Source organism: Takifugu rubripes, chromosome 1, assembly GCF_901000725.2.
Source record: "Takifugu rubripes chromosome 1, fTakRub1.2, whole genome shotgun sequence".
Classification (NCBI taxonomy): Eukaryota; Metazoa; Chordata; class Actinopteri; order Tetraodontiformes; family Tetraodontidae; genus Takifugu; species Takifugu rubripes.
The window spans coordinates 11,707,283-11,734,460 of record NC_042285.1 but is presented as its reverse complement, the minus strand read 5'-3'; the positions used below and the strand labels follow the sequence as shown (position 1 = coordinate 11,734,460).

At 42.1% G+C, this 27,178-nt stretch overlaps 2 protein-coding genes across 8 annotated transcripts; both read right to left on the bottom strand.

Annotated features, from left to right (window-relative positions):
• Positions 1-319: 319 nt before the first annotated feature.
• Positions 320-22,836, bottom strand: rab11fip3 (RAB11 family interacting protein 3 (class II)). 2 transcript variants are annotated; one of them, XM_011603571.2, is made up of 14 exons: positions 20,096-22,836; positions 15,101-15,194; positions 13,079-13,155; positions 11,225-11,397; positions 7,778-7,984; positions 5,836-5,973; positions 5,085-5,120; positions 4,856-4,949; positions 4,472-4,716; positions 4,121-4,202; positions 3,901-4,038; positions 3,612-3,767; positions 3,388-3,528; positions 320-3,304 (listed from the first exon to the last, which is right to left on the bottom strand). In XM_011603571.2, exons 1-14 carry the CDS (start codon positions 21,662-21,664, stop codon positions 3,191-3,193), a joined length of 3,264 nt encoding a protein of 1,087 aa, XP_011601873.2. In that variant the 5' UTR covers positions 21,665-22,836; the 3' UTR covers positions 320-3,190. The 2 variants fall into 2 exon arrangements, with proteins under 2 accessions (XP_011601873.2, XP_011601877.2); XM_011603575.2 differs by lacking the exon at positions 5,836-5,973.
• Positions 22,837-23,466: 630 nt separating this feature from the next.
• decr2 (2,4-dienoyl CoA reductase 2, peroxisomal) lies at positions 23,467-26,205 on the bottom strand. Of its 6 annotated transcripts, XM_011603589.2 has the most exons (11): positions 26,004-26,150; positions 25,750-25,880; positions 25,567-25,676; positions 25,413-25,481; positions 25,068-25,119; positions 24,849-24,984; positions 24,614-24,738; positions 24,432-24,525; positions 24,252-24,356; positions 23,844-24,032; positions 23,467-23,666 (listed from the first exon to the last, which is right to left on the bottom strand). In XM_011603589.2, exons 3-11 carry the CDS (start codon positions 25,665-25,667, stop codon positions 23,632-23,634), a joined length of 906 nt encoding a protein of 301 aa, XP_011601891.2. In that variant the 5' UTR covers positions 25,668-25,676; positions 25,750-25,880; positions 26,004-26,150; the 3' UTR covers positions 23,467-23,631. The 6 variants fall into 6 exon arrangements, with proteins under 6 accessions (XP_011601891.2, XP_011601903.2, XP_029706426.1 ...); XM_011603601.2 differs by lacking the exon at positions 25,750-25,880 and having other exon boundaries at positions 26,106-26,205; XM_029850566.1 differs by lacking the exons at positions 25,750-25,880; positions 26,004-26,150 and adding an exon at positions 26,157-26,190.
• Between the last annotated feature and the right edge of the window lie 973 nt (positions 26,206-27,178).

Here is a 27,178-nt window from a genome sequence, read left to right as displayed (position 1 = left end):
AACGCTGTTCTGTAACGTCATGTTCATGTTAGAATTAAAGTGTCAAATTTTTCGTTGGCATTGTTGCTATTGGTCTATTAGATAGGTTAGTTCATGTAAAAATATAACTGAGTGGAGGTTTTTCAAATAATAAAGCTTCCATTTCTATTTCCTTCGTAAAGACAAATGGGACCCAAGCTTTAGTTCGGGTCCCATTGTATAATAGTAGTAGTAATATTAATGGTAATTGTAATAATACAAACCTTTGGGGCTAGTGGGTCGAAAGCAAATATTCAGTTGGAAAAACAAGGACAGAGACATAAAGCAACCAAACACAGGCTCATTTCATGTTTCCTTTTATTTTCCATTATTAACCTTACTGCTTAATTTCTAAACTGTTGTTTTAACAATGACAGAAATTATACTCCCCCAGCAACAATTAAGATTAGATCATTTGGAGATCTCCAAAAATAATATACAGCTATAACCAATACTGTTATTTATACATTTAGCTTTGAAAATAGGAATAAATTTAAACTCTTTTCTACAATATTCTCTTTTTATCACCCCATTTCACATGCACTACTACAGTAGTGATGCTTGTGCATTGAGCAAAGATTCTCTGGACACTGGAAGTGAGTGTGAGAGACAGAAAAATCACAAAAATTACAATTCATATTTACATTTCAGGCTTCATCATTTATAATTTAACAAACTGCCTAAGTCGCATGGTCAGTACCTCCTCCAGGGCTCATCATCAGGTTAGTTTGAAGTTTAACACAGCAGCACAGTGTCTAGACTAGCAGGCCATGTTCTTTCTTTCTTCAAAAAGGTAAGCTCTGATTGTTGGCTCATGATTAGGTGTGACCCCAGACCCTGACAGATTCAGGACTATAAGCTCTAACTTTGGCTCAAGCTTTGGTCTTGTAAAGGGCAGAAATTGGGACATGATTAAAGTGCACTCACCTTCATCTCATTAAAAGGAATGTTTTATAAACTTCATGCTCCTATATGGTCACAACTGAATGCTCAGCTTTTGTCAAACCTTTTGTGAAAAGCAGACATGAAGAGATGAAGCAGAGTGGATTAGGAGTGCACACTGTATTGCAAACATTACTCATTGATAAGAATAAAGTATTCTGCCAGTTGGGGCAAAGTTAGTCAAAGGTAAGAGACTGAGGTCAGGACACCCGAGTGATTGCTGGTGTCATGGGGTCTCCAATAACTCAGCTGATACAAACAACATACGACTTATCAGTCAAAATTCAGAGCTATACAAAAGAAAATGGTTCCATGCAAGATCCGACTCCATCTGGAAAGACAACAGTCAACAGTCAGATCCCAAAATGGTGCACAGGTTACACTGGCACCATGTCCTCGACAAACCACCATTCTGAGCAGGTCACGATCTCGTGTTTGCACAGGGGATTAACACAGACCTCCTCTGTGAACCACTCTGCTCTAAAGATGGTGAGTTGAAAAAAAAAAACTATTTTAAAATTATGTATATTATCATGTTATTTAAAACTATTGGGAAATATACTGTACACGCTACATGCTAGAGAAGATTACAGGCAGCTGTCTCAGTGTAAGATGAGAAATGCTCTTTTCTTCCCAACTATAAAAATACCTAGAATCTAGTATGAGTGTAGAAAAAACTTTACATGTACAAGTCATTAACATCCAAGGCTATTTTGTCCCAGTTCAGTGTCAGGTGAAGGACAGTGGTGATAACAAGACCTGAACAAAGTGAAAAACATGAACGTTTTGCTGACACTGATGCAGAGAGCCCCACAAACCTACCAAACTCTCCTGTGTGAGACTGGTGCTGAATGAAATCAGTGAAAACTGAATTGTTTAGTCACTTGTAATTGCAGAAAAACACACAGTATGTAGGTGAATATAAAGACAGCCACGATTGATTTAAACGGCATAAATTAGTGTGAGGAATTACTTTTCAACAGTGAGTGGGACTACAGTTCACATCTCCACTGTTATGTCAGTAGCAACAGACTGTGCGCTTATACCCCCATAAATGCCTTTGAAATATACATCATTTATAAACTGATCCCTTCCATATTGAACACATTTTTCACCAACAAAACAATAATGCAAAAGAAATAATACATTAGTGCAAAGTACAACCATTTGATTATTCACCTATACTGCAAATGTCGTATTAGAAAGAAAAGCCAGTTAAATATCCAGGTAAAACTTGCACACCGTCACCTTCAGTCAGTTATTGGACACTGGGGTCAGGCCTGTGGCAGACGGGAAAGCCTACACTAGAATTCCCAGAATCGCTATGCTCTATCCCTTTAAGTACAGATCAAGTGTTTGGAGAGTTTACCGGGCGTCAGTATGGGCTGATTTTGATGATAATCCAGTAGATTTAGGAGCCTGCATCAGAAAAATTAGAAATCACCCAATTCCTTCATTTGCTACTCTTCATGCTTTTGTGAACCCCCTTCAGAGCACGCAGAAAACACACACACACACACACACACACACACGCAAAAAAAAACCTTCCAAGCATTTCTCAGAAATGCCCATCACATGGTTTCACTGGAAACAATGTGGTAAAATGACAGAACACTCCCTTACAGAAAGTGGCAACTGAGAAACATAGAAAAAGGAAATCAATGCTCTGTTCTCCTGACCTGTGCTTCATGACTTTTAAACTTGGATGAAAGCAGGATTCAGCTTGGTTCAGGAGATTAAAGCGTTCACATAAACCACCAGTGAACCGAGGTATGCCAGCTTCACAGAATTAATTCTTATCATCACCTTTAATTTAAGGCTTTTTTGGTTCCGTGCATTCAACATTTTTCTTTCTTTCTTTTTCTTTTTTTAGTTCAAAACAACACCTTTGAAAAGGGGCTGGAAGATGAGTTTTACGACACAGACCTCTGGCGCTCATTTTCACATTCACTCAACAGTGGAGACTTGGGTCCCTCTAACCAAATAACATGGAAGTCACCAGAACCACATCGTGCTCAGGAGGGTTAACACATTCCGTCACAGAAGAGTGATCAAACTCAAAGTTGCCTCAGTGAAGGAGCTTCATACGACTCATTTTTGAGAAGGGCTTTGATGAATGGAGTGCATTGTTGCTGGTCTCTGATGAAACCCTTTGTTTTCTCCTTCCTCTTTCTTGATGCCAAGTCTCCTACATCTTAAGAGCCTGAGTCCCTGTGTGGCTCTGTGGAGTCTATTTCACTTCAAGGATGGAGGGGTTTGACTCCATGATGGCCACAATGATTTTGTCGATGTAGTCCTGTAGCCTGTAGTTGATTTCTTCCTGTTTGTGGACAGCCTCCATCAACTGGAGACACAAACAACAGAGATTAAAAAGCCGATTTTTGAATACGAAAGAACTGATGAATTAGTGATGTTTTTCAAGTCTACCTCTGAGCGTGATACAGAGTTGATCTCAGCAGCCAGTGAGTCAGAGAAGGAAGCTGTCATGAGATTCTTGGCTCCCTGGATGCTCAGATTGATGATCTGTCCGTTTAATTCATCGTTCTGGTCCTTCAGGCTGCGGTTGTCCTGGAGGCGATAAATGCCAAAGATCAGAAAATGAGAGAACATGCAGAAAATCAAGAGCTTAAGGACAGAAAAAGGTGCACTACTTGTTTAAGTCGTCGGATCTCTTGCTCCAGCTCAGCTTCACGTGTACGCGTCTGATATTCTTGTAGCCCTGCTCCTGGCGTGCGCCCTCTCTTTGCTTCGGCTTCCAGTTTGTATAACTGGAGGTGTTCAAGCTGCTTTCTTAGGTCTTCAATAAGCTGAGATACAAACAAATTAATAAGTATTCCAGGCGCCTTTAATATATGCACTGTAGAGGAGAAAGCATTTAGACAGCTTTATATGATCACACTTGACCCATATTTTGACCCCATGTTGTTTGTTAAAGCTGACCTCTTGAGTTCCCTCCTTTTCCTTCTGACTCTGGTGGCGCTCGTGGCTCAGCTTGTCGCCCATCTTCTTGCGGAATTCTGTTTCCTCTTGCAGCCTGTCAGCCATTGTGTCTCTCTCATCCTGAAGCTTCATCTTTTCCTTTAAAATGAGTGAAAACAAATAGTTTAGAGTTTATAATAGTCCAGTTTTCGCACAACAGGTGAGTCATTTTCATTTTCACCTCCTCCAGTCTCTCAATGTTTGCTCGAAGACAAGGGACGCATGACCTCAGCTCACTGTTTTCTTCATCAAGCTGCTGCAGCCTGTGGAAAAGTGACATTTGAAAAAAACTCTATTGTAATAACTAAACTGATAGATAAAGCTGTATAAAGGGATAGCCTAGGTGTAGTGGCAGAGTAGTGCCTCGGGGTGGCAGTACAGAGGCACTTGTAAACAAGATGCGAACTACTGGCACGTTGATAGAGTCCAAGATCTCAGAGAGAGCTTGGTGTTTTTTTGTTACATTTTTTTTGTTAAACTACCACTTTAACAAGCTGCATTTAAAGAGCAAATCCAATCTTTTGGCGCTCACCTGGTGTGCAGGTTTTCCAGCTCCATCTCCCTTTCCCTCTCCAATTTGATCGTGGCGTCTTTTTGACGGCGGCTCTCTTGTTGCAGTTGTTCGTGAGCTTGCACCTCCTGTTCCTTCAGCTGCTCCTCCAAAGCATTGGCCCGGTGAACCAGATGAAGATTGTCCTGGCGCAAGCGTGCATGTTGCTCCACCGAGGCCTCCGATTCCTTTTCCAGCTCCGCCACTCGACGCTCAAGGAGGAGTACCTTTGACAGGTTTTCCAAAAACCAGTTGATAATTGCCGTTTAACAAACAGCTAAAAAATGCTGCAGCTTACAAGTATAAATGTGAATAACCAGAGGCGAGCAAATGTATCATTAGCCTCTGGGACAAATAAGGTCTCACCTTGTCTGTGATGTCATTGTCAGCAAGCTCCATGATGTCCCGCGTTAAATCACTCATGGTATCCAGAGTCATGGAACTGTTCTGGAGGAGGTGTCTGCATGAGTGGAAAGGGGAAAGTTAATTCTGCTTTTCCTGGAGCCCACTGAAAAATTGGTATTTTCCTGATAGTGAAAAAAACTCTGTTGCACTCATATTTGAAACATGAACTCAGTCCAACTGTTTAGCTTACCTTGCAACTTTTTTGCTGGACAGCCTCTTGCCAGCGCTGGATAGGGGGACAAAACAACAGGAAAACTGGTCAGGAAAAGAAAAAAGGGATGGAGGAAAGAGACACTATCTCCTGATATCCACCACCCCCATCCCTCATTCTGAAAGCCCTACAGATAAGGTGTAACAGGCAGAAACAAGAGCTAGAAACTATTCACACATCACAGCAAACGCCAGCAACAGAAATGATTATGGAAACCTTAGGAATTACAAAATACATAAATTCATCATCGTGGAGTCAAGACGTTATCAAAAAATTGAATCGTCTTTTTTCTGGAATACAGCAAATGGTCATTCAACCCGATTCTGCATGACTGTTCCAATAATCGGATTACTGAAAGTGTGAAGATGAGCCCAAAAACCAAAATATACTCACTCACCTGTGATCCCAGTCAGTTAATTATACACTGCAGTGTAAAGTCCAGTACAATATTTCATGAGTCTAAAGTACTGTACATTCCCTGGGTACTAGCTACCACCAAAACTGCTTTAATGTATAAAATGACATCACCACACTTACAAAAAGAAGGAGCAGAGGTAGAAGATTAGGAGCAGCATGCAGTATGTGTGTGTGAGGAGTACAATGTATTGCACACACACGTTTTTGGTCCAGAGCAGGAGGCAGAGTGAGTGCATGCGTGCAGTTGCACCTATTAAACACCACAAACACAGTCACACAGCTTGTAACCGGACTAGGTTGTGAGTAATGTTACCTAGTCATCTCTAGGAAATTGAGACGGGTGGAGAGGTCCTCAAGACGACTTATTTGTTTGTGACACTGGCTACAGAAAAAGTCCAGCGCCTCCTCTCTGAGGAAGCTCTGAAAGCAGTCAGGGAGAGGAGCAGGTGCACTGGAGAGAGGAAAATACGGAGGAAAAGTAGGAGGAAGTGGTGAGAGACAGACAAGAATGAGGTGGGTGAAAACTGGGTGAAAACCACACAAGTGAGTCAAAAGTGAGGGCTTCAGTGAGAGAAGAATGTGAGACGAAGTGAAAGGTAACTGGGAGTGTATTTTTGTGTGTTTATAAGAAATCATTTCTAAAGAAAGAACCCTTTTTTGTGTCATTCCTTGGATATCTTCATGTGTAATAAACCAACATAAGACAAGTTAATCATATCACAATTTTAGAACTTTACATCACAACACCTCTACTTGCCGTCTGTTAATTCAGCAAGTGATTCAGGTCTGAATTATGCAACGAGCCGGTGCAGGATCCTGTTTATTTAAGCAGAAATATAGCGTGCTGGGTGTACTTTGACCGTCACTTGGTCACGTTGTACCCAGTTTCCCTGACTGTGTTAAAAAGGATGCTCCGGTTAGACCATTTAAGTTATGTGTTTGTGTAGAGCAGAGGGAAAACTGTCAGAGTGCTGTGATATGCAGATGGATAAAGGTGGGAGTGTGTGTAGGAGGAATCCCGGCATGCACCAACACCGAGCATGACTGGCTCAAAACACACTGACGCATTCACACCAAGTGGGTGAAACTTGTGGGATGGTTTTTTTGCATGTTTTTTTAGTCATACCACCATTTCCTGTAAATGTTAGCCAGCTTGCCTTGTAATCAATTACATATAATGTATGGACCAGAAGTAATTTAGGGCCTGTATGAGTTTTATTTTTTGTAAAACTTTGTATCGTTATGGTACCTGAATCTAATTTACATCAGCTAGTGTTAGAGGTTTCAAATCGTAGAAAATATTACTAAAATATATTTGATTAATTGTATTTGTGCACATCTAAAAGCAAAGAATTGTAGATTTAAATGTAAGTTCAAAACAATGAAGAAAACATGATAAAAGGGGAAAAGACTATAGATCCCACTGCACCACAAATGAATGGTACCAGGAAGGCAAACCTGTTCACAGGACTGTACATTTGGTGTTTGTGAAAAAGAATGTCCGAATCTTTCCAACAATGTGGAGGTCAAAGCTGAGATGGTTACTTCCCTCATAGTATGTTTAGAATCATGCCAATACATGCAGCTTCGTATGTATTTAGGATGAGAATTAGCTGTATAACGAATAAAAATTGTGTTCAACAACTGAACTTAGAGGCTGCTCGTCACATATTTGTGCTTCATTTTTGTACAGTGATGAAGCGGCGCCTGTGCTTCATCTTTATCTGGACTACAGTTTGTCCATGAGGGACTGCCAACAACTGTCACCCTAAGACTTAAATAATGAGGGTACAAAAGAAGAAGATAAACAACCGAATTTACCCTTTTATTTTTTTATTTTTTTTTAGCATTTTAGCAAAATTATTAGTCTGATTAAAACTGTTTATGTGAGACAAGTAGCTCCTCTGCAGTGGAAGAAGAGTAGAATGGAATGAACTTTGTAAACACATATCACATCTTGCTGATTGTCAGAAATGGAGGCTGATAAGGTGGATCAAGGATGTCTATGCAAAGCTTGTATCAACATTTGACCTCAATTACAGTTTGAAAGAGAAACATTTTTTCTTAAAAATGCAGAAAGAGGTATTTTGAACAAAAAAACAATAGATTTACTGAAGGAAATTACATTTTTTACTGTATTCACATAATTTTGGCAAATTCTGGACTGTTTACATCCCCGAATGGCTGGTGATCAGGATCAATCAACACTTTAAACACGGCTTTGCTTCACCAGGGTAGAGACAAGGAGCACATACCTGGGAGACAGCAAGGAGGAGCCATTGACCTGCTCAGGGGTCTGCAGGAGATGGGAGTCACTTGGTTGTTCTGTCCCATCCACTGTGCTTTCCAGGAGCAACTCTGAGGTGTTACTTTCCCCAAAGTCCTCAAAGTGCTCCTCCTCCCCTCCGATGACTGTCAGCAAGGCTGGTTTGTGGCTGTGAAGCTCAGAGTTCAGGGAGAACCTGAGGGACGTATGAGTGACAATCTTGTTAGTACACAATAACAAATATATTCAAAGTTGAAATGATGATATGACTCAAGTTCTCAGTAAGGCTAAGTAAAGAAAATTAAGGAAAATTAATTGCCCCACAAATTCAAAGATCACTTGTCTTCAAAAGGTAATCTTTTAATTCACATTAATCCCAAAGGCCGCTTTGGCTAGAACAAAATGTGTTGCGGCTCGTTGCCAATGTAGAAGCACTCTCTGGAGAGGGAAGCCCTATGCTGTCTGGGAGTAAATCTGGACCAGTGTCTGTGTCTGGGCTACTAGAAGGTCTGGTACACACTACAAATGAAAACAATCTTTCATGTTTCATTGAATCAACGAGATGAGCTTCACTTAACAGAGAAATGGGCATTTGCTGCTAAAGGGGATGTTTCAAAAACTGGCAGGAAAGTTGGCAGAAGAGAATATTTCCTAAACAGTCAATTTCACCTCAATATTCAATGAGAAAGCAGGAAATCTTACAAAAACAAAAAGCATTCAGACGATTACGCAGGTCACGTTGCAGTGATGCCTTGTGAAGATCTGACCTTAATAATATCTACTCATTCTGAAGTCACTCACCCTTTACTCAGGCTCTTACTAACTGGGTCCACATTTAAACCGCTTGGACAAAGACAGGATGAAGAGGGAGAACGCATCTTTGTACGGCCTCCGCTGCCCGGGCATGAAAGCCGTGGGACAACTGGAGTTACAACCCCGGACAACCAGAGAGGAATCCTGAACTTCCACAAAGTTAAAGCAAGTAAAAAAAGTGATTCTCCTGTTTGGAGAAGACCACCAACTCCGTCTTTGTAAATCACTGAGTCCAGCGCTGCGTAGCTTCACAGCTGAAGTTGCATCAACTGTGCCAACGGACAGACACGAGACTGCAGCAGCAAGGGCTGCCTGCGAGTGTGTTAAGCAGATTTAAGCTAAGAAGTAACGGCCAGCAGACAGTCCTGCTGACCCTACAAGGGCCAAATGTGTGCGGGGACACGGGTAGGACGGAGAAGGGTGGGGGAGGCTAATCCTGTTAGATTTTTAATCCCCCGACCAATGCATATACTTCTAATCTTAATATGGCTAAGAGATGCTGGGGGAGCCAGACCAGATGACCTTTTTTTTTTTTTTTACACGTCTTTACGAAATGCTGAAAAGTTCCTATTATATTTTGCACGTCATATAACGTTTTCTTTACTCAACAACTTCTGACCCTGATAATGCACCAGATGGGTTGGTGTGGCAGAATAATTTCACCTTTTATCTCCTCCACTATCTGCCAAAATACACCGAATGCATCTTTAGGTCAGTGCAGCCCCATCAGTCAGCTGAAAACAAATGAATGTACAGTCGCTCGATATTAGCCCTTTGTAGTGTATAAACCGAGCCACAAAAGAGGACAGTATTCCCACTTTTGTTCATATTTTGGTGGCTCTACTATGGGTAATTCTACTTTCAAAATATATCTGACAGTGTGACTCCCACACAGTTAAAAGAGATTCGCCGTCAAAAGGATTTTTTTACAGGATGTCTTATTTTCTCTTTGTATCTGACTTCCTGTCCTGCACGTAATAGAAACTGTACTAGACGGCTGCGCTGTGCTCTGCCATCCTTCAAAAATAGAAGTCTTGTACTTTTTTCCCCACAGAGGTCTCCGAGGCGCAGGCCCAAAGCAAACACATCAAGATATTATAAGATTCATATTTAAATCTTGTCTCATATTAATGACAACTGATTATCACCATTACTGGACTGGCAAACATTTTCAACTGAAAAATTAAATGTTTGTTAATTCATAAAACACTCAAAGTGTTTATCACCATTTGAATATCTCTACAAGATTGATGATAAGTTCTTGCAATTGATTTATTAGCATCTTTCTAATTATTTTGCTGAAATGCTAAAATATAATTAAGGGAATGAATAAGTGCAGAGCTTTCCAATCCGGCCACTCCAAAGAAAGAAACAAACAGCAAGGAAAAAGCGCTAACTCAGCATTTCCTGCAATTCAAGATTCAGTCATGCAGTAGGAAGTGTGTGCATACCCTACCTCAGGCAGAGCACTCCAATCTGTCATTAAACTGCATACATAGGTCAGTGAGGATCACAGAGTCACACCTCAGGTTTCTGCACTTCCTCACATTTGAACTAAATACCTTGTCAACAAGAGCATCTTATGTATGACTGCACAGAGCTGAACTGGCAGTAACAGCTATCACCTTTTTCTAGAAAAATATAGGATACAGGATAAAAACATGGAAAGGCTAAACACTCAAACAAGGGCTTTATCACGACCCCCATCATAATGAATAATATATTAGACTCTGGTTGAGTAATACAATCTGTTAGCACACGTGTTCTGGTCCAACTGGCTCACACACACTTTATACACAACATTTAACCACAGATCATCAAAACACAATCATCCCATCCTTACAAACCATTATAACAACTATATATGTGAGATAGATGTGTTGAAATTGAATCCTTACGGTCAACTTAAGAGAACCATAAATTACTGAAAGGCCCAAGGCAGTTTATATATATTCCATTTAAAAGAGTTATGAAACGTGGTAGCCAACAGATGACGACAGTGAGCCGACAGGAACAGAGATAAAAAAAATCATACCCAAAGCTTTTCGATGAAAACCAGCACAGACTGCACGAAGGATGAGACTGTTGATCTACAGCCAATACTAAGGATGATCTACTCAGATGCACCAAGAAACTTCTGCAGTTCATCTTGCAATCATTTTAGTTTATTTCTCAAATAGCTGACATGTTCAAACTGAAAGAAAGTATCAGCGAACTTTGTCTGTGCTGACTATGAAACAGTCTTGTGGCAGTTAAGGACATAAAACAGCAGCTCTGTCCACCTTAAAGACTAATGTGGACAGCAGCTCTGTCCACATTAGTCTTTAAGCAGCGTCTGTTTACTGCCGGTCTGGTGATCCAAATATAGGTAACCAGGTCTCCGATAACCATGGAAACCAATGTGCAAGCTCACTTTAATGTTTAAAGATCTAAGACACATGCAACAAATACTGCCATCTTCAGTCATGAGAAATATCATTTTTCCATTATAATAAAATATTAAAGCCTCATTATTGATGTCAAATGATATGTATAAAAATGGCACTTTTATGTTCATACATACATTTACTGAGTATTATCCAGTTTTTTGATGTGTGTATTGTCTGTAGAAAAAAATACTGACCTTGTCCCGCCATCTTCAGGGTCGTGCAGCGTGGCCTCAATGCCACTGTCTGTCTCCACATCTTCATGCATCTCAGGAGGGACTAGAGCTCCCGTGTCCTCATCTGTGAAGGTCTCACATTCGCTGTAAGTGCTCTCTGAGCCAAGGTATGCACTGTCAGTCACTTCGTTTTGCTGGAGAAGCCAACAAAGTTAAATGTTACAAAATGGTCAATGACCAGAAAAGATGATCTTTTCATGATCTGACATCAAAAATACTTCATTGTAATTTTGACAGTGGATCTAAGGGAAACCTGCGGGAGTTTTAAAACTGTATATGCATGAGGTCAAGAATGTGGTATTTACAAAAACTAACTACTCAATGCAGAGACTACAATAAGCGTATAAAGCTGCTAGCAGCTGGACGCGTGTTGCCAGGTATCACGGCTGTAATAAAAATGAAAAGTGAGCCACAATAATCGTACCAAAATAAGTGAATCATTAAGAGGAACAGGGCCCAGGGGGCTATCCTTCACACCCAGAACCATTTCATAAGATGCACGGGCTACCCCATGAAAGCCACCAGAGTTCTCTGACGAATGCTCCCTCTGATCTGGTCTCAGAACGAGAGAAAGAGACAAAAATCCCAAAACTTCCTCTGAGTTCAGCTCTACTGGGCGGTCTGAGGGGAGGAGCCAGAGGCAAAGTCCAAAGAGTAGCAAAAAAGACTTAGAAAGATTAATCGTCCAGAGTTGTGTCAAAAGAACCAAGTTAAAACACCACCATGTTAAGTATTTTGTAGTTTGTAATTCACTGTCTGACAAACCCAGGAAAAGTGACGTGATGTGTGCTTAATATAAGAGAAACACTCATTAAAAGTGGTTTCGAGTCTTGAGGCAAAGGCAGCTCATGCCTTATGCAAAGTGGCTGCTTAATGTTGTATTTTACATGAGAGAATTGAAATATGATGTGCACATTTAAAGAGAAGCAGGGGAAGAAAATATTTTTTGAATGTGGGGAGGGAAGGATGGTAAACCAGGTTACAGCAGAAAAGCAACACTGCCTGTTTTGAGAGTAAACATGGTTAGAACAGCACATCCTTTGAGAAGAACCTCTTTTCTGGGCCAGAGAAACAGTTGTGGCATTTACTGCAACCATGAACTTCCCAAAAACCACAGTTTACCGGTCAGGATCCAGGAAACAACAGTTGGTAAATCTCATTTCAAACATTTAACATTCCGTTTAATTTGATGTTAACTTTCACTTTTAGAACATCCATGTATTTTTCATTTTAAAAACAAGAAGCACTCCACTAAAGAACTTTGTAAGATGTGGATTAAATTAAAGGTCATCTATTTGTCCTGAATATTGTTCCCTGTCCTGCACGCCCACACCACACCAACAGGGGGTGCTGGTGGTGTGCAGTAAGGGGCTGCTGGAATAACGTGACAGTGCAGTCAAGAGCAGAAAATTTGAAATTTTGCGGTGCCCAGAAAAAGTGGTGGATAAATATACAGATTCTCAGGAGGAGAGTGGAATGCCAGATATGCAAACCACAACCGTAAAAACAATAATACGCAAATGTAAAAACACAAAGCTCATTTCAGCTAATTCAGTGTTTGAAATGAATACGCAACCCTAAGCCTGCCACATGCTCTTTAGTGGCACCCGAGATATGTTGTTTTGTGTCTGTGGGACATTCACACAGTGGTAATCACAGCCATGCGTGCTGCTCAGCAAATGGCAGTAGAGAGACAGAGTGCATGGAGAGTTCAGCATGGGACTTCTGGGCGCAACGATGGGAATGGAAGCCTTGATAACTGGAACACATGCAAAAGATGACAAGCCAGGGTAAACCTTGTGTTTTCTGCCTCACCTCATCATATTCCTCTGGACAGCCACCAGCACCATCCCCCCGACTGTAGTTTACACTGTAAAGCTGTGGAGCAGGACCTGCAGACGTGACATGAAGACATGCTTATTGTGTTTGTTATGTCCCCAAAGTCATAAGATGTGGGCACACAAACTGGAACTAATGTATATCTGCCATTAGGAAGAATGCTGCTAGTTATCCAAGGTAGTTTTTATTATGTCAACTGGATGTTTTTAGAAGAAGGTGATAGAAGGCGAAATGTCTTCAAAATAGAAGAAGTTGACAGAAAAAAACTACCCTGATAACTATGACCTGGATGATTGAGAATCTACAGAGACAGCTGCTGGTTATGTTGGGAATTTGCATCTGCAAACGTAGGGATGTAAAGCCTACCTACCTGGTGCATGATATTTACTGACACTATCTAGTGCTATATAACAGAATCCATCATGTTTGATGAAAGGAAAATGCAAAAATGAGTTTAAATAAAAAGATAAATATTATATATATACATATCAAGCTACCAAGAGTAACTACCCCAACTAAAATGTTGTCTGCAGAACCACAGCGGTAGTTTTACTGTCTGTACTATAAAAAATAAAAAAAATGATGTGACAACTCATTATGTAACTCTGACACTCATAGTTCAAAGGTTATATTGTAAAATGTGTCTTAATTAGGGTAATAGGGATAATGAAGTTATAAAAAAAGGGTAAAGTGTGTCCAAGTAAAATGTTGTCATTTCAGTCGTCTGTTGGAATCACTTGCAGCCAAGCAGGGTAACTTTAGACGGCCTCCCACCAACCACGGCGCTCTTTCATCTAGTAAACAGAACAGCCCATAGTGCTCCAGTGAGACAATGGGACTCAAGCAGTGTTCTCCAAAGCTGCCAGGAAACACAAGGTTTTCCAGCTCCCTGGCTTACGTAACCCATTACTCATCACTGCTTCGAAAAAACTGTTGCTCATTTGAGTAAAAGCAGTCATCAAACAATGAGGCTCGAGTGTGAGGTGGATTCTACGGGAGCACCTGCAGTTTCCAGGTTAATTGTAAGCAGCAAAGCTCAGACACTTTTGCAAGATTAACTTTGGTTAATAAAGAGATGCCACTGCTACTACAGGGAGAAGGCATTTCCAAAGCCTGCAGCTATGTTTGTATTCCTGTTAGACAGCGCTGCAGAAAGAACAAGAACACAAAGAGAGAGGAATGCAGTTAAATCTAAAATAATAACAGGGAAACAGAAGATCTGGCTTTTACTGCACTTGTTGGCCACAGCCACAGTAAAAACTGGACTCCACCTTTACAAGTATGGTGGGATTCTCTCAGCAGTGTGTGAGTGACTTGGGAGGGTAAAGGAAAGCTTTAACTTTCACACACAAATAATACTCCTATCAAATTTATGGTTCCAATGGTACTGAGCATCTACAGAAAGAAGGTATGGAAAGTAACAGGACAGTATTGAAGAAAATGATATAATATAAGGACACTCTGTGATAGTCATTAAGAGTTATTTGTTCAGAGGTATGTATTTAATACTGTATGTCCCTGTTGCAGTTTGGTTTCCACAGTAACTAAAAGAAAAACAGGAAAGTGAGAATAGAAAGGGATGGGTGAGGGCAGTAAATAATTGATGTGAAAAGGACACTGCCACTCCGCTCTGAAACCCTGCCAATGACGCCATGTGCATCGTCAGGTCATGATTTACTTATGGTCTCAGTAACCGGAGCAGCTCAGCCCAGAAAGTGCACGGGAATCAAACCATACACCCGATAAGCTGTTTCCACGTCAACAAATGTGTGTGATGTGCCAACGCTAAACTCTAACTATCACTGACAATGAAAATGCTTTAACTATAAAAAGAAAAGGTGAGTTAAGGATTCAGATTCAGGAGTCAAGCCATGAAACTGTTAGCGATTGTATCTCAATGCATAAGTGAGGCCTGCGTATCCAAATACGGTGATAAACACCCCCTAATAGTTGACATCAACATTAATGCTTGCACCGCTTCTAGAAAATGACACACACCTCCGTTGGTAATTGCAGAGATACCACGGTGAAAGTCTTCGAAGCTGATCACACCAAGGCCACTGGGATCCAGAAACTTAGTCAGGTCCTTTACCTGAAAGACAAATGGAACAAATGAATCCAATTGGTGGACAGCGGCAGGCTAAACTAGAGAAATATGTAAGAGAATCAATGCCTCCCCCACAGTGGCTCAATGAGTTACACATATTAGTTTTGAAGTATAAAATAGTGAAACTATAGGAATACCGTAAACAATTTGTTCCACGTTGACAGGAATTTGTGAATTCCACAAATCTTTCAGCGTGGATCAAATTGTGGAAAAATGTCAGCCCATTAAGTGCTTTAACACACATGTGATGTAACAAAGATGGCAGGACTGTGGCTGCATTCGGCTGTTCAATGTTACGCAAGAGCAACAACATTCTTTATATTCCTACATATCAGTAACCTGGCAACAGGAGGATATCTTCTCTTACTTCTGCAAAGCGGAAGGCTTTGGACTCAAAATTGATTCCAAAGTATTTTAAAAAGTAAATCCCTTTAGGTCCATGCTCAGACAGCCTTCATCTGAATAAATGTGGTTCCTCAAAGTGTCTAAAATCTGATGGGACAATTATAAGATTCTGTGTTTGCGTTATTAGTGGTGGTACGTTGCAATCTCTTTGTTTAAATAAGATGTCACAAGCTACCAAAAAAACCCTCAAACCCATTATTACAGTAGCATTTCAAACAAGTATTATGGGTAGAATCAGCTAGGGGGGAGCTTGAGAATGTGCTGGTTGAGGTTTCTATGGTTTCAACATGCTTATTACATGAAAAAAGTGCAGATGGACATGAACAAGGTCATTTCAGAGAATCTTGCACGTGTATTTTTAATTTTTTATTATTGTTTTTTTTATTTATAAATCGGTTGAACTTAACAAGCTGATCTGCTTAGCAATGCTACGCTTGGACTCTGGTGGCTGAGAGCTCTAAACAAATTGTTTTTTTGACAGCTCATTTGGCTTCTGATCTGGATTTAAAGAATTAAGCCCAGCTGGATTTACCGATTGTCTTAACTCAGTAAGGGGAACCGTAAGCTACTATTCTGTTGGCAGTTATGCTAAAGCGCTGAAGGAAACAATGAAAAACACTTTCCAGCAGACTGAGCAGCATCACCCACGTCATCAGCAACACCTCTGCACACCGAGATGAGCAAACTGAGATGAGAAAACTGAGATGTGGTTGGGGAATAACACCAGCGACTACAGACGAAGTGTTAATTTTATATAACCCCGATAATAAAGAGCTTTCGTTTTGGTTAGTGTTTGTTCAATAAAACTCCGGAAGTAGTACCGATGTGCAGGATGAACTGCAGCCTCAGCCAAAGCATTCAGAGCCATAAACCTCCTAAACAGTGGGCTGGATCCATGGCCTACATCTGCGTTGTTAAGCTCTGCAGCAGTGTCAGGCCCCTTAGGTGTCCACAGCTCAGCCTGTTTGGTTATTCTCAGGTGTAACCTAAAACTGCAAAAGGTGAATTGAAGTTCATTTTCGCCAGGAAAACATGCTAATGTCTAATGATGTCACTTGTTTTCTTACTGTACTGTCTGAAAACGAAGCCCTGCAAACACCTCTGCTATTTTCCTGCATGACTCAAGCCGCAACCGCAGATCTGTCACTGTGCAACACCACAAAACTATTTCAGTTTACTCGTCTCATTTGTGAGCTGGATCTAACCACGTTACTGGCGTTTTCGAATGAGAGTGGCTACAGGGTGGTGCTTTAAAAAAGAAAAACATGTGCACATATGAGCATTTTTCATTGGTGCTCTGAACATATGAAACAGAGATATGGCAGATATGAACTCAACTGTGAGTGCTGCAATATTAAGCATCAAACTTTTTCAATTTCCTCTATTGTCTGTAGCCAATAATGGAACGCCCGAGTGCCTCCACACAGTCTGCTGTTGTGGAAACAGACCATGAAGAATACCCACAGCTGAGGCTGGGGGGGGGGGAGGAACCATAGTTCCTCCAGCAGCTTTAATAACGGTGACCATAAGCAAAGTGCTTTTCAAAAGATGACAGAACACAAATGGATCTTTGGATATAAAACGTGAACACGAGCAGACACAAAAGAGGGTTGCTTCAGAGTGCGGGGCATTCCACGGTGGATTACAGGGGCAGCAGATAAAGAGCAGCGGGTGAGGGGAGGGACGCCCGACTAAAGCGGTGCTGAGAGCGTCGCCTGACCGGCCGCCACAATGCTGTGCAGTGTGGCTTTTGTGCAAAATCAGGGTTAAAAACACATGTGAGCCCACTGAGTAGTAGTGAGATCGATCTTTGGGACTGAATACGTGTCGTACAAGTGTGTCACATAGCTGCAGGACAGCAGCAGCTCCTGCACACTTAAGCTCACTCGCTTCACATCCGAGGACGGCAACACACAAATATATTCTGATCATCCGTCTATGCACGAGGCCGGCTGGGCGCGTTCGCCTTATCGACGATGTTATAAGAACAAACGTTCTAAAAACCAGAAAATGAGGCTTTAGTGACTTAAGCAAAGACGTAATTTCATATTCATGGAGTCCCAGGAGTTCCAAAACATTTGTAATTCTGTCAAGGCCCTCGGCTAGATTTGAGCAACATTTTATCAGAGCAACCGTCTTATTTTACAATTTATCGCCACAAAGACCCAACCACCAGAATGACCTCAAGCAGCCTTCACACAGAGCTTATTAGATCAAAAACTATGTTTAACAGGAACTTTGGGCCCATCAAACGGACACAAAAATGGATTCTGACATCTGTCTGCCGCCTGATTACTTCTGGAGAATAGGGCCGACCTCTGTGCGCTGGGGTTCATCCCCATATGCTAAAGCCGGCCCACGTCCTTCAACGTAAGGCAATAAACCCGCTGGATACCTCTGGTCTACAAGGCCCCGTCCGGCTTTGGCTCCTTCCTATTTATGCACCTTCCTTCGGAAACCTGAAGGGCGTTACGCCTCACGTTCAGATGACAGTTTGCAGCCGGCCACTACTGGCGGTGGAACTTGAAGAGGAAAGAGAGCGTTGAGCTTTGCAGCCCCCTTTCTTGGAATGCCCCCCGATCTGAACTGAAACTGTCAGAACTTGTTTCACTGGAAACCTGCTGCTCTATTCTAAGAGTGCCTACGGAAATCCTTTGAGCAGGGCATTTGTTTTTAAATTTAAATCCCAAGTTGGTTCTATTCTGAAATATCCAAATTGATTCTCATCACAACTCAAACTCTGCTTGCATGTCACATGCTAATGTTTGTTGTGCTACTTGGTATGTGCCGTTTATTTGCCTCCCTCTATGATGTGAGCGCTCTTGCCTTTCCTGGCAAGGTCGCCCTTGTAAAAGAGGTCTTGAGCTCAATCGGGTTTTCTTTAATCTGGGTAAAGGTTAAAAAAATAAATAAAAACAAGCAAGCTTGTTTTTGAAAAGTACAGACATGTGCTCCTGACAACCGCTGGGCCCAAGGAAAACAAAGGCTTCAGAAGTCAGCACATTCTGCTCAGTATTCCTAGAAAAATCCCAGGGAAAGAAAAATACAGTATAACTGCTGAGATCTACATATTTGGGAGGTGCTGCTGGAGCAGACCTCGCCCAGTAAGTCAAACCTATTCCCAGTGTCATGGAAATATGTCGAGAATTTAGAGACAGAAGAAACAATCAGGCTCGATTCTCAGTCAAACATTTAAGATGTGCTCCTCTGTCCCTAAAAGCTCGGCCGCGGAGGGGCTGAGGAAAACACAGCTGGTTTCTTATACATTTTGCCCATTTTCTGCCTGAGGAAACGAGAATAAACAGGCCGAGACATGGCACAGATCAGGGGCAGCAGAAACACTTTGAACATGAGAGAAGGGATCTAAACTCCTCCACGTGCTACATATTCACATTCTGCACACACCTCCCCTCTTTCAAGTGCTTAGTTTTATCAGAACCTCAACATGAGACTCTCATTACCTTGTGAAAGAAGAAAGCGGCAGAAAGTGCTTCTAACAGATGAGCATCGAGGACATTTGACTATTACAGGATGTCTGACATGACGTCATTGTTTGGCTTGCAGTCACGTGTTAATGATTAGTGAGCTAGTCAATATTTACATATAGACGAGCACGTCTGACAGGACACCATTATTTAGAATGAGGAGTGCTAACCCTGCAAAGCTTCAGGTAAAAACACCTGATCATAGCAGGCTGACCAGGACATGAAGCAAAAAATAGAGTTAGTAAAGAAAGAAGAAGTTTGTACAGGAGTGTAAAGGGCTCGTGGTTTGGAAATGCAGTCTAGATATTATAATTGGTTTTAACTTTAGCTCATTTACCTGAAACGTGAATTTAAATTCATTCTGAAAATGTGAAAATGCTTCAAATATAGGTCTGTATGTCAAATGGAGAGAAACGCATCAGCCATTCTAAAAGATTATCTCCAAACTAGAGGATGTACAACTAGGATGATGGCCAGTGGAGACTTAACATAAGGAGACCTGCCAGAATCTATCACAGCCAATATATTCCACAGATTAACGTGGATTATGACTGAAATCCTGGCTCAGGTTTTCTTTCTTAATGTGGCTGACAATCTGATCCAGGCGAGCTGTGTTATTGGCTAAATGTGATTCAAAATTTATTGAGAGCGCCTCTCAAATATTCAAGTCGTCCCTTCTAACATAGGCTACATTAGCTAAACGCTTGTTTTTACACTCAGCAACGGCACAATTTTAGCAAAACCCAACGTAAACCATCCTACGCTGATGATCCAGGCATCACCAACCGATACGACCTGCTGAGTGACATCATCCGGATGGATTTCACTTCATTGAATTAAGCATGCTTTTTGCAGGATGCTCTCAGCACAAAATCAATAATAAATCATTTATGCGTTACTGTTTTACCTAGAACTTCATTTCACCGTCCATTACAAAGAAGATGCAAGCTGAAAAAAGGGGGATGCACACCGTGAACAGTAATTCAAAGGCCTCACCTGGTCGGCCCCATACGCAGCAGCAAACTCCATAAACTCCTCGATGCGAACAAATCCGTCTCCATCTTGGTCTAAAGCGTCGAAAACAGCTTTCAGAGGAGAGACGTCCGCCTCCTCCACGTTCACGGCAGAGACCATTGGAAGGGAGTCGTCCACCATCTTGGAGAGGGAAATGGTCACAGGTTGCTCACTAGTCCTTCCCTCCTCAGGAGCAGAACCGAGCAGGTCTTCGACCAAAAAATCACTCGATCCACCCGACTGGTCCGTGCCTGCTAACCTCTCCTCTCCCTGCTGTTCTGTCACCAGATCTGGATCGCTTCCATTCTGGGCTCCTTTTTGTGGCACCAAGTCCAAAGTTTCATTATTGTGCACATCAGCAGCAGCCAAGCATGAAGCCATCGCCCCGTTGCCCTGAGGCTTGGCTTCAGAACAGACGGGATCCTCCGTCGGATCCTTACAGTCCTTTACAAAGCAATTTTCACTGAACTCACCAGGGACGAAGGCATCTTCAGCCGGCGTCGCCGTCAGTGCCGACGTTTCCGCGGGTACATCCACAGCGCATGAGTCATTCTCACCTAGTTCTGAAGTCAAATTTGAGATCTCCCCTGTGCATTTCACCTCAGACTCATGCAGGGATGAGGCCCAACATTCGCCTGGGCTGGTGGGACTCAAACTCAGACTGCCGTCCGTGTCTGGAACCGCTAAATCCAACAAAGGCACAGATCCTTCAGCCTGCAGCGGAGATGTGCTGAGGTGGTCAGATGAGACGCCACTCTCAGCTGAGCCTTGTGTGGGAGGACTACAGGTTACAAGCAGATCAGTCACTTGACCGGGGAATAAACCTTTGTCTCCGGTTTCAGGTGACAAAGTCTGGCTGTTCTGGAAGGGAGGCAGTCCAGCTCGTTGCTCCTGTGAAAGATTCACCAGCTCCTCAGTGATATCCCGTGAGTTAATCTCCTCTGAGGAACCTAAAGGGGGCCATGGCATTTCATCGGAGAAGAGATTTACTAATGAGGACTCCTCCACCGTTTCTGTCTCAGAAATCTTGGAAGGCGAGGCTGGTACGCTGAGGCTGATGAGCTCTTCCTGACTGCTGAGGGCACTTGAGCTTTCAAGAGGGTCCACCTGTGTCAGACAGACCTCTCCACTGGCGGTTTTCCCAAAAAGTTCTCCCAGTTTGGGGGAAAAGGGCAGTGTCAATGTGCAGTCACTTGCCTCCTCGGGTCCCTCCTGTTTATCTGTGAATTCCCTTATGTGGGTGTTAAGGAAAGAAAGTTGGGAAATGGCCGACTCGTCGTCCTCAAACTTGAAACCTCCGGGTGAAAATTCAGAAAAATGTATGAGGCTCTCCAGCTCTACGGGTTTGTCCTCATACACTAGGTCTTCATTTTGCTGGCATGTTTGACTGTGGTCACTATTAGTGAAGTCCTGAAAACCTGTCTGGCCGGTCCCGTTTGGATAGAGCACACCTCCATTGTCAGAACCCAGTGTGTGAAATCCCAGAGGAAATGGCTGTTCTGACTCCCACTGCGAGTGCCCCAGAGGGCCAGACAGGACTGTCGGCTCCATTCCTACTCACTTTTCAACTTTGTAAACCTGGCAATCTTCCTGCAGTTGTCAAGTTTTCCGGTGGTAATGTCATGTTTTTAGGTGGAGCTGGACATCTTTAACAGGATCCTGACGTTACATCAAACATGTTTAGAGGAGTTAGATATAGCTATAGAGGAGTTTGACGACTAGTTTTTTAAAAGGATGTCAACAATGGCTGACAGATACGTTTTACTTCCCTATCAGTTCCTTCATTTGAGTAATTAAGAGCTTTTAAATATGTGCCTCTTGTCCGCACGTGTCCTTCAGTTATAACATAACCATCCCTGGCTCTTCCCAAATGCTTCACCATCAACATGCTTCAATTCGTACAAACCAATGACTGAATCACCGAAACAAATCCGGACTTGATATTAACAAAGTCAACATCGCTGCGACGTAATGGATTTCACACTATTTCAAATGACGATAATCTTCAAAAGTTTGTCAACATTAGCTTCCTAAGCTAATGTTGTGTCAACTTATCCATCGCTGCTAGCTGATTTGCACACTAACCAACTCAGACCAAGCACCGCAGCTGCTCTAAGCTCAATTACTTTCGAGTTATAAGTGCTAATCCCCTTCTACAATTGGTTTAATTTTGTATGCGATGTAGTGTTAGAACGGAATAAAGGCTCATAATGTCAACTATACCATCGAGCATCCCACTTCATTCTTGCCATTGGCCAGAAGAGCTGCTAACGGACTAGCGAGCCAAATTAGCCTATTAGCTAGCTACGCGACAAACAACCCTTCCACAACGCTCATATTAACACACAAAACCTTGGCTTCAATTCTACCAAATTTAACGCTGCAATTACAGCAAAAGCGTCACCACCGCAACCGCCCAGGATTAAGTCTTCGTTTCGACGTCTGTCCCACGGCAATCCACCTGTGTCAGTGAGAGGACAGGCCGGAGCAGTGACGCGGCGACACCGTCCTCCCCTCCTCGGATTCTTCTGCTATGTTCGTCCCGGACACTCGCTGTCGCGGCTTGTCTCGTCCCGTACAGCAACGACGAAGAGAGGGGGGGGGTAAATAAAAGGCTGATCCGCTCGACAGTCAGTCCGCCGATGTTGATTCCACAGAGGCGGAAAGCTCTCGCATCAGCATCAGCAGCGTCCCCTCCTCCTCCTCCTCCTCCGCCGCCGCCGCCTCCAGCCGCAGACACACCGCTGACGTCTGACGCAAGCGTACAAAATCAACCGCAGTATCGGCTGCTTCGACCCTTCCGATCTATATTGTTAGTCCACCTCTCGAGTGTAGCCAAAGCCTTGTGCATCTATGGAAATCTAACTGCCAACGTCCTCAATAACCTTTGGGGGTTTGGCCTTTATGCAGATGTGTATTGGTCAAGTCACGTCATTCATTAGAGTTGTTGTTCTAATAATAATAAATGAAACCTTCACGGTAAATCATATCGGATCACTTCAACCAATTACAATCAATTGGAATTCAACGTTTGGTAAAAATACAAATAACCAAATGGGTCCATTTGTGTTGTTTTGGCTCCCCTGTCTGACTAATTCTGGTACTTACTGAAATAAACTTTTTAGACTGGTTTTAAAAGCGTAATGGGGGCACATTAGAAGTCAAACTCTTAAAAAGAAAGAACAGTTTTTTTCTCTTTCTTTTTCATCAATCAATATAGGGAACCCATATAAGGTCATGACCTTTAGGGTATCAATAACTTTTGAACTAAAACAAACCGCAGTTCCAAAAAAGAAACAGCTTTTTTTTTACCATTTCAAAACAATATGCAATGAATGAATAAGAATAAAATATGTGATATTTTGGACAATTTTAATGGTTCAGCAGCTTGTAAGGGCAGATAATCAAGACAAGTTTGTGTGTGTGCGTGTTTGTGTGTACGTTTTCATACACGCAGTAAATAATACAGTTTAAGGCAACTACAACAGCTGGTCCTCTGGATACATTTATTTCACCATTCATTTGTCTCTTTTCTTTTCTGATGACCAGTAACCTGAAAAGGAACAGGACACACATCTGTAAATACATGTCAAGAGTCAGAAATAAACAATTGCATTGCAGACACTTTCAGTCATGGACCTTATGCTGCACCTCCCCCAACACACCTGGGTCAGGAGGAGCACATTAAGAGCCCCTGTTCAGAGTTTAGCAGATTTAGAGGAAGCTATACCCAACAGCATGGAGACATCGTTCGCTGAGGTCAACCATGAGCCACCATCAGCCACCAGGATGGCTCCGGTCACATAGGAGGAGGCACGACTGGCCAAAAAGAGAGCGCAGTGGGCCATCTCGGTCTTGTTGCCTGCCCGCTGCAGAGGGATAGACTGGAATAAACCGGCAGCCTCTCCTCTGGGACCACCTGCGTGATTTACAGAAGGAAAATAAAAACACCTGTGAAAGATTACTCGAAACTGTTTCAAATAAAATCAAAATGGAACCAATTTCATATGGGAGACTTTTACTGCTCAACGTGATCCTTTTTTGGACCAAAGGACATGTTTTGGATGCTTTTTACAACTGTCTTATAGTACATGGGAAAACATCACGCCGTGTAAAAGGATGCTTTGTAAAGATTTACCCAGTCTGCGGAAGCCCTCTGTGCCAGAGACGGGACCTGGAGCCAAGGCATTGACCCTCACCCCGCTGGGCCCCCACTCCACAGCCAGATGCTTGGTCATAGCATCTGCAGACAAATAGTCAGGAGGATTATTTAAATTGATATGTAGCTATTCTTAGGATCTTAAGACGGTGCGTGTACCATTTGCAGCCTTGGCAGAGCCAGCGTGCACCTGGAGGCCTTGTCCCCTGTACCCAAGTGTTGCCGAGATGTTGACTATGTTGCCACCATGGGTCTATTCAAGCAAAGATTGATGCAAAAGTCATGTCTTTTGCCAGCTAACAAGCTGCTGAAATATAAAAACTCAGGTAAGCAGAACCTACCTGGAAGTATTTTTCATAGACCACCTTGCTGGTGTTGAATGTGCCCATTGTATCTATCTCCATTACCGTCTTAAAGGCGTTAAAGGAGAGAGAACTGGCCGGGCAAAGGAAGTTCCCTGCAGCATCTGTCAAAAAAAAAATCATCAGGATTTTAACATCAACCTAAAATATCACAGGAAATGAAAATGCCGCGTTCAAGGTGAAGAATCAGCTCCACAACACCGAGCTCCCGTACTGTTAATGAGAATGTCAATTTTGCCAAACTCTTTCAGGGTGTCGTCCACAGCAGCCGTGATGCTTTCGGGTTGCCTGACATCTAAACACAAAGGGAGACATCGGCGTCCTGACACGGCAGACAGCTTTTTGGCTGCCTAAAGGGACAGATATCGCACGAGACCCACGCGTTAGAGTTTATTCACGTGATGTAATTTAGGATTACAGGAGCAGGCGCCACCTCTTTGAGCTTCTCAAAGTTCCTGCTGGCAATCACTGTGTCACAGCCGTGCCTGATGGAATAGAAAAAGCGAGCAAGTAAATTATTGAAAGATTTCAACCTTGTCACATAGAAGAAATGGTGAAAGTCTGTCAGATAACACGAGGTGGTTTAAAGTACACACCATATTACCTCACTTACATTCTGCTGTGCAGTCTATCATTAGCATTGTGCTGACGGAGCATACAGTGATTCTAGGTATTAAAGAATTATACTCATGTGCTTATAGAGTCTGTATAGGTAAAATAAGTGAAATTTGCAATAACTGGAAGAGGATATGTAGAAAGAGATAAGAAATCTTTTCACCTCATGAAGATTTCAGCGATCCTCAGCCCAATCCCAGATCCACCACCTGTGATAAATGCAACCTGATCTCTAAGGAATAAAGTGCAAAAGTTTAATATAACTTCCAGCATGACCTTGCAACAATGCAATAAACAGCAGAGACTTGCATGCTTACTTTAACAGATCTGGACTGTAGATGTGTGTGTATGAAGTCAGACAGTCATCGAAATCAACATCTTCGGGCAACAGTGCTCCTTTACTGCGTGGCTCTGCCATTCCGAAACTCTGTTACATATGCAATAAAGCCTTTGACAATTAAATCAACCTTTTTAACAGTACTATAGCAGCTCGTCATTACTTTTATTTGGCTTGTCAGATGGTTATTCGTCACTGTTGTGCATTGAAAGGTCTTGTCAAAGAGAGCTCCAGGTAAAACATTCAAATGAATTCAGAAACTTGACGTTTTTCAGACACACTCCAAGTTGACCCCTCAAAGATGACAATGAAAATAAGTTTAGCATGCTGAGAACTACTGTGGGGCTAAGATGAGCTAAGTCTTCACAGAAACGAGTTGGGTAACAGCATTATGTCAGGACTGTGCGCAGCCTTTACCTGGAACAAATCAAGCTAACTTTATTAGCACCAACAGAACCGTCCAATTCCTCAACGACCCAGAAACGAAGAACCTATCGAACTCTCAGATCTACTTCTTACCGCAACTATGGTGTGTGTTTTTTTTCTCTTTTCATCGGTGACTATTTGTACCTTGAACACTACTTTTTTGTTGTTGCCGGACACGCATCGCGACAGAAGTCCAACCAGGCTGCGTTCAAGAGCGCAAATACTGTTTCTTGATGATTTACAGTTAAAAACCGCATATGCCATTATCGCAATAGTAACAAATAACCTAACAATTTTTGGTTGGTCTCAAAAGATATACAAACATTAGAGACCTGTCTGTAAAAACAAATATTAAAAAGACAGTGAGGAAACTGCTGTGATTATAATATTAACACTTTGAATGGTTGCTAAGAAAACCATCTGTCTCTATAATAGCAGAGTCAGGTTTCTGTAATTGATACTGTAATAATCGATCAAAAGTTCATAGTTGCATTATAGGTATTAGTTCAGAGAGCAGCCCTTACTGATCTGTAAGATTTGATTTTGTGAAAAACCCTGTGTAAGGGATCCTCAAAGTACTTTGGGGTTGGATATTCTTTATTGTAGAGATACGCTCAGAAATGTTAGAATATCAAAAACAATGCCATTCAGGTTACCTGGTAAAGCCATAAAATAGGATATTACTCTAATGCTGACACAATGTAGTATTATAGGTGGACTCTTTTAGCTTTAAAAGCTCTGTCTCTGGTTTGAAGTTGTGGCTGTTCTCTTGAGCTTGACCACTGACCATTCTCACTAGGATCTTTCCTGCATTTCTTTGTCTCTATCACTCCCTCTCTGCTTTCTCCCAGGGTCTGCCAGGCATTGCCTCTGTAAACCTGTCAGCTGTAAACCTCATATTAATTTACTTTATTTAACAGCAGTATGAACTCAGCCATATTAAGCCTTGTCCCAATGTGGCAGGAAAATATGTGATTTAAAGCAATAAAAATCATTAACAGATTTGTCTCTGTTACGTTGTAATTATTATGCGGTTCATTTGCTGTCCCTTCAGACCACTAACAGCAATAAACTCATTTTGTGAAGAAATTGAATTATACACAAACTAGTGCAATTGTAGGTAGATGCCGCCAGGTGGCGCTCTCCGTCAGGGTTTGAATCCCCCT

Excerpts from the sequence above, each read along its gene's own strand:
- rab11fip3 (XM_011603571.2), bottom strand. The coding sequence starts at position 21,664 with ATGGAGCCGACAGTCCTGTCTGGCCCTCTGGGGCACTCGCAGTGGGAG. Across the intron at positions 3,529-3,611 it reads AGATCCGACGACTTAAACAA|GACAACCGCAGCCTGAAGGA; the intron begins GTAGTGCACCTT and ends TATCGCCTCCAG. Across the intron at positions 3,305-3,387 it reads ACTCTGTATCACGCTCAGAG|TTGATGGAGGCTGTCCACAA; the intron begins GTAGACTTGAAA and ends TTGTGTCTCCAG.
- decr2 (XM_011603601.2), bottom strand. The coding sequence starts at position 25,667 with ATGGCAGAGCCACGCAGTAAAGGAGCACTGTTGCCCGAAGATGTTGAT. Across the intron at positions 24,033-24,251 it reads AGAGGGCTTCCGCAGACTGG|GTGGTCCCAGAGGAGAGGCT; the intron begins GTAAATCTTTAC and ends TAAATCACGCAG. Across the intron at positions 23,667-23,843 it reads CGATGTCTCCATGCTGTTGG|GTTACTGGTCATCAGAAAAG; the intron begins GTATAGCTTCCT and ends GTTCCTTTTCAG.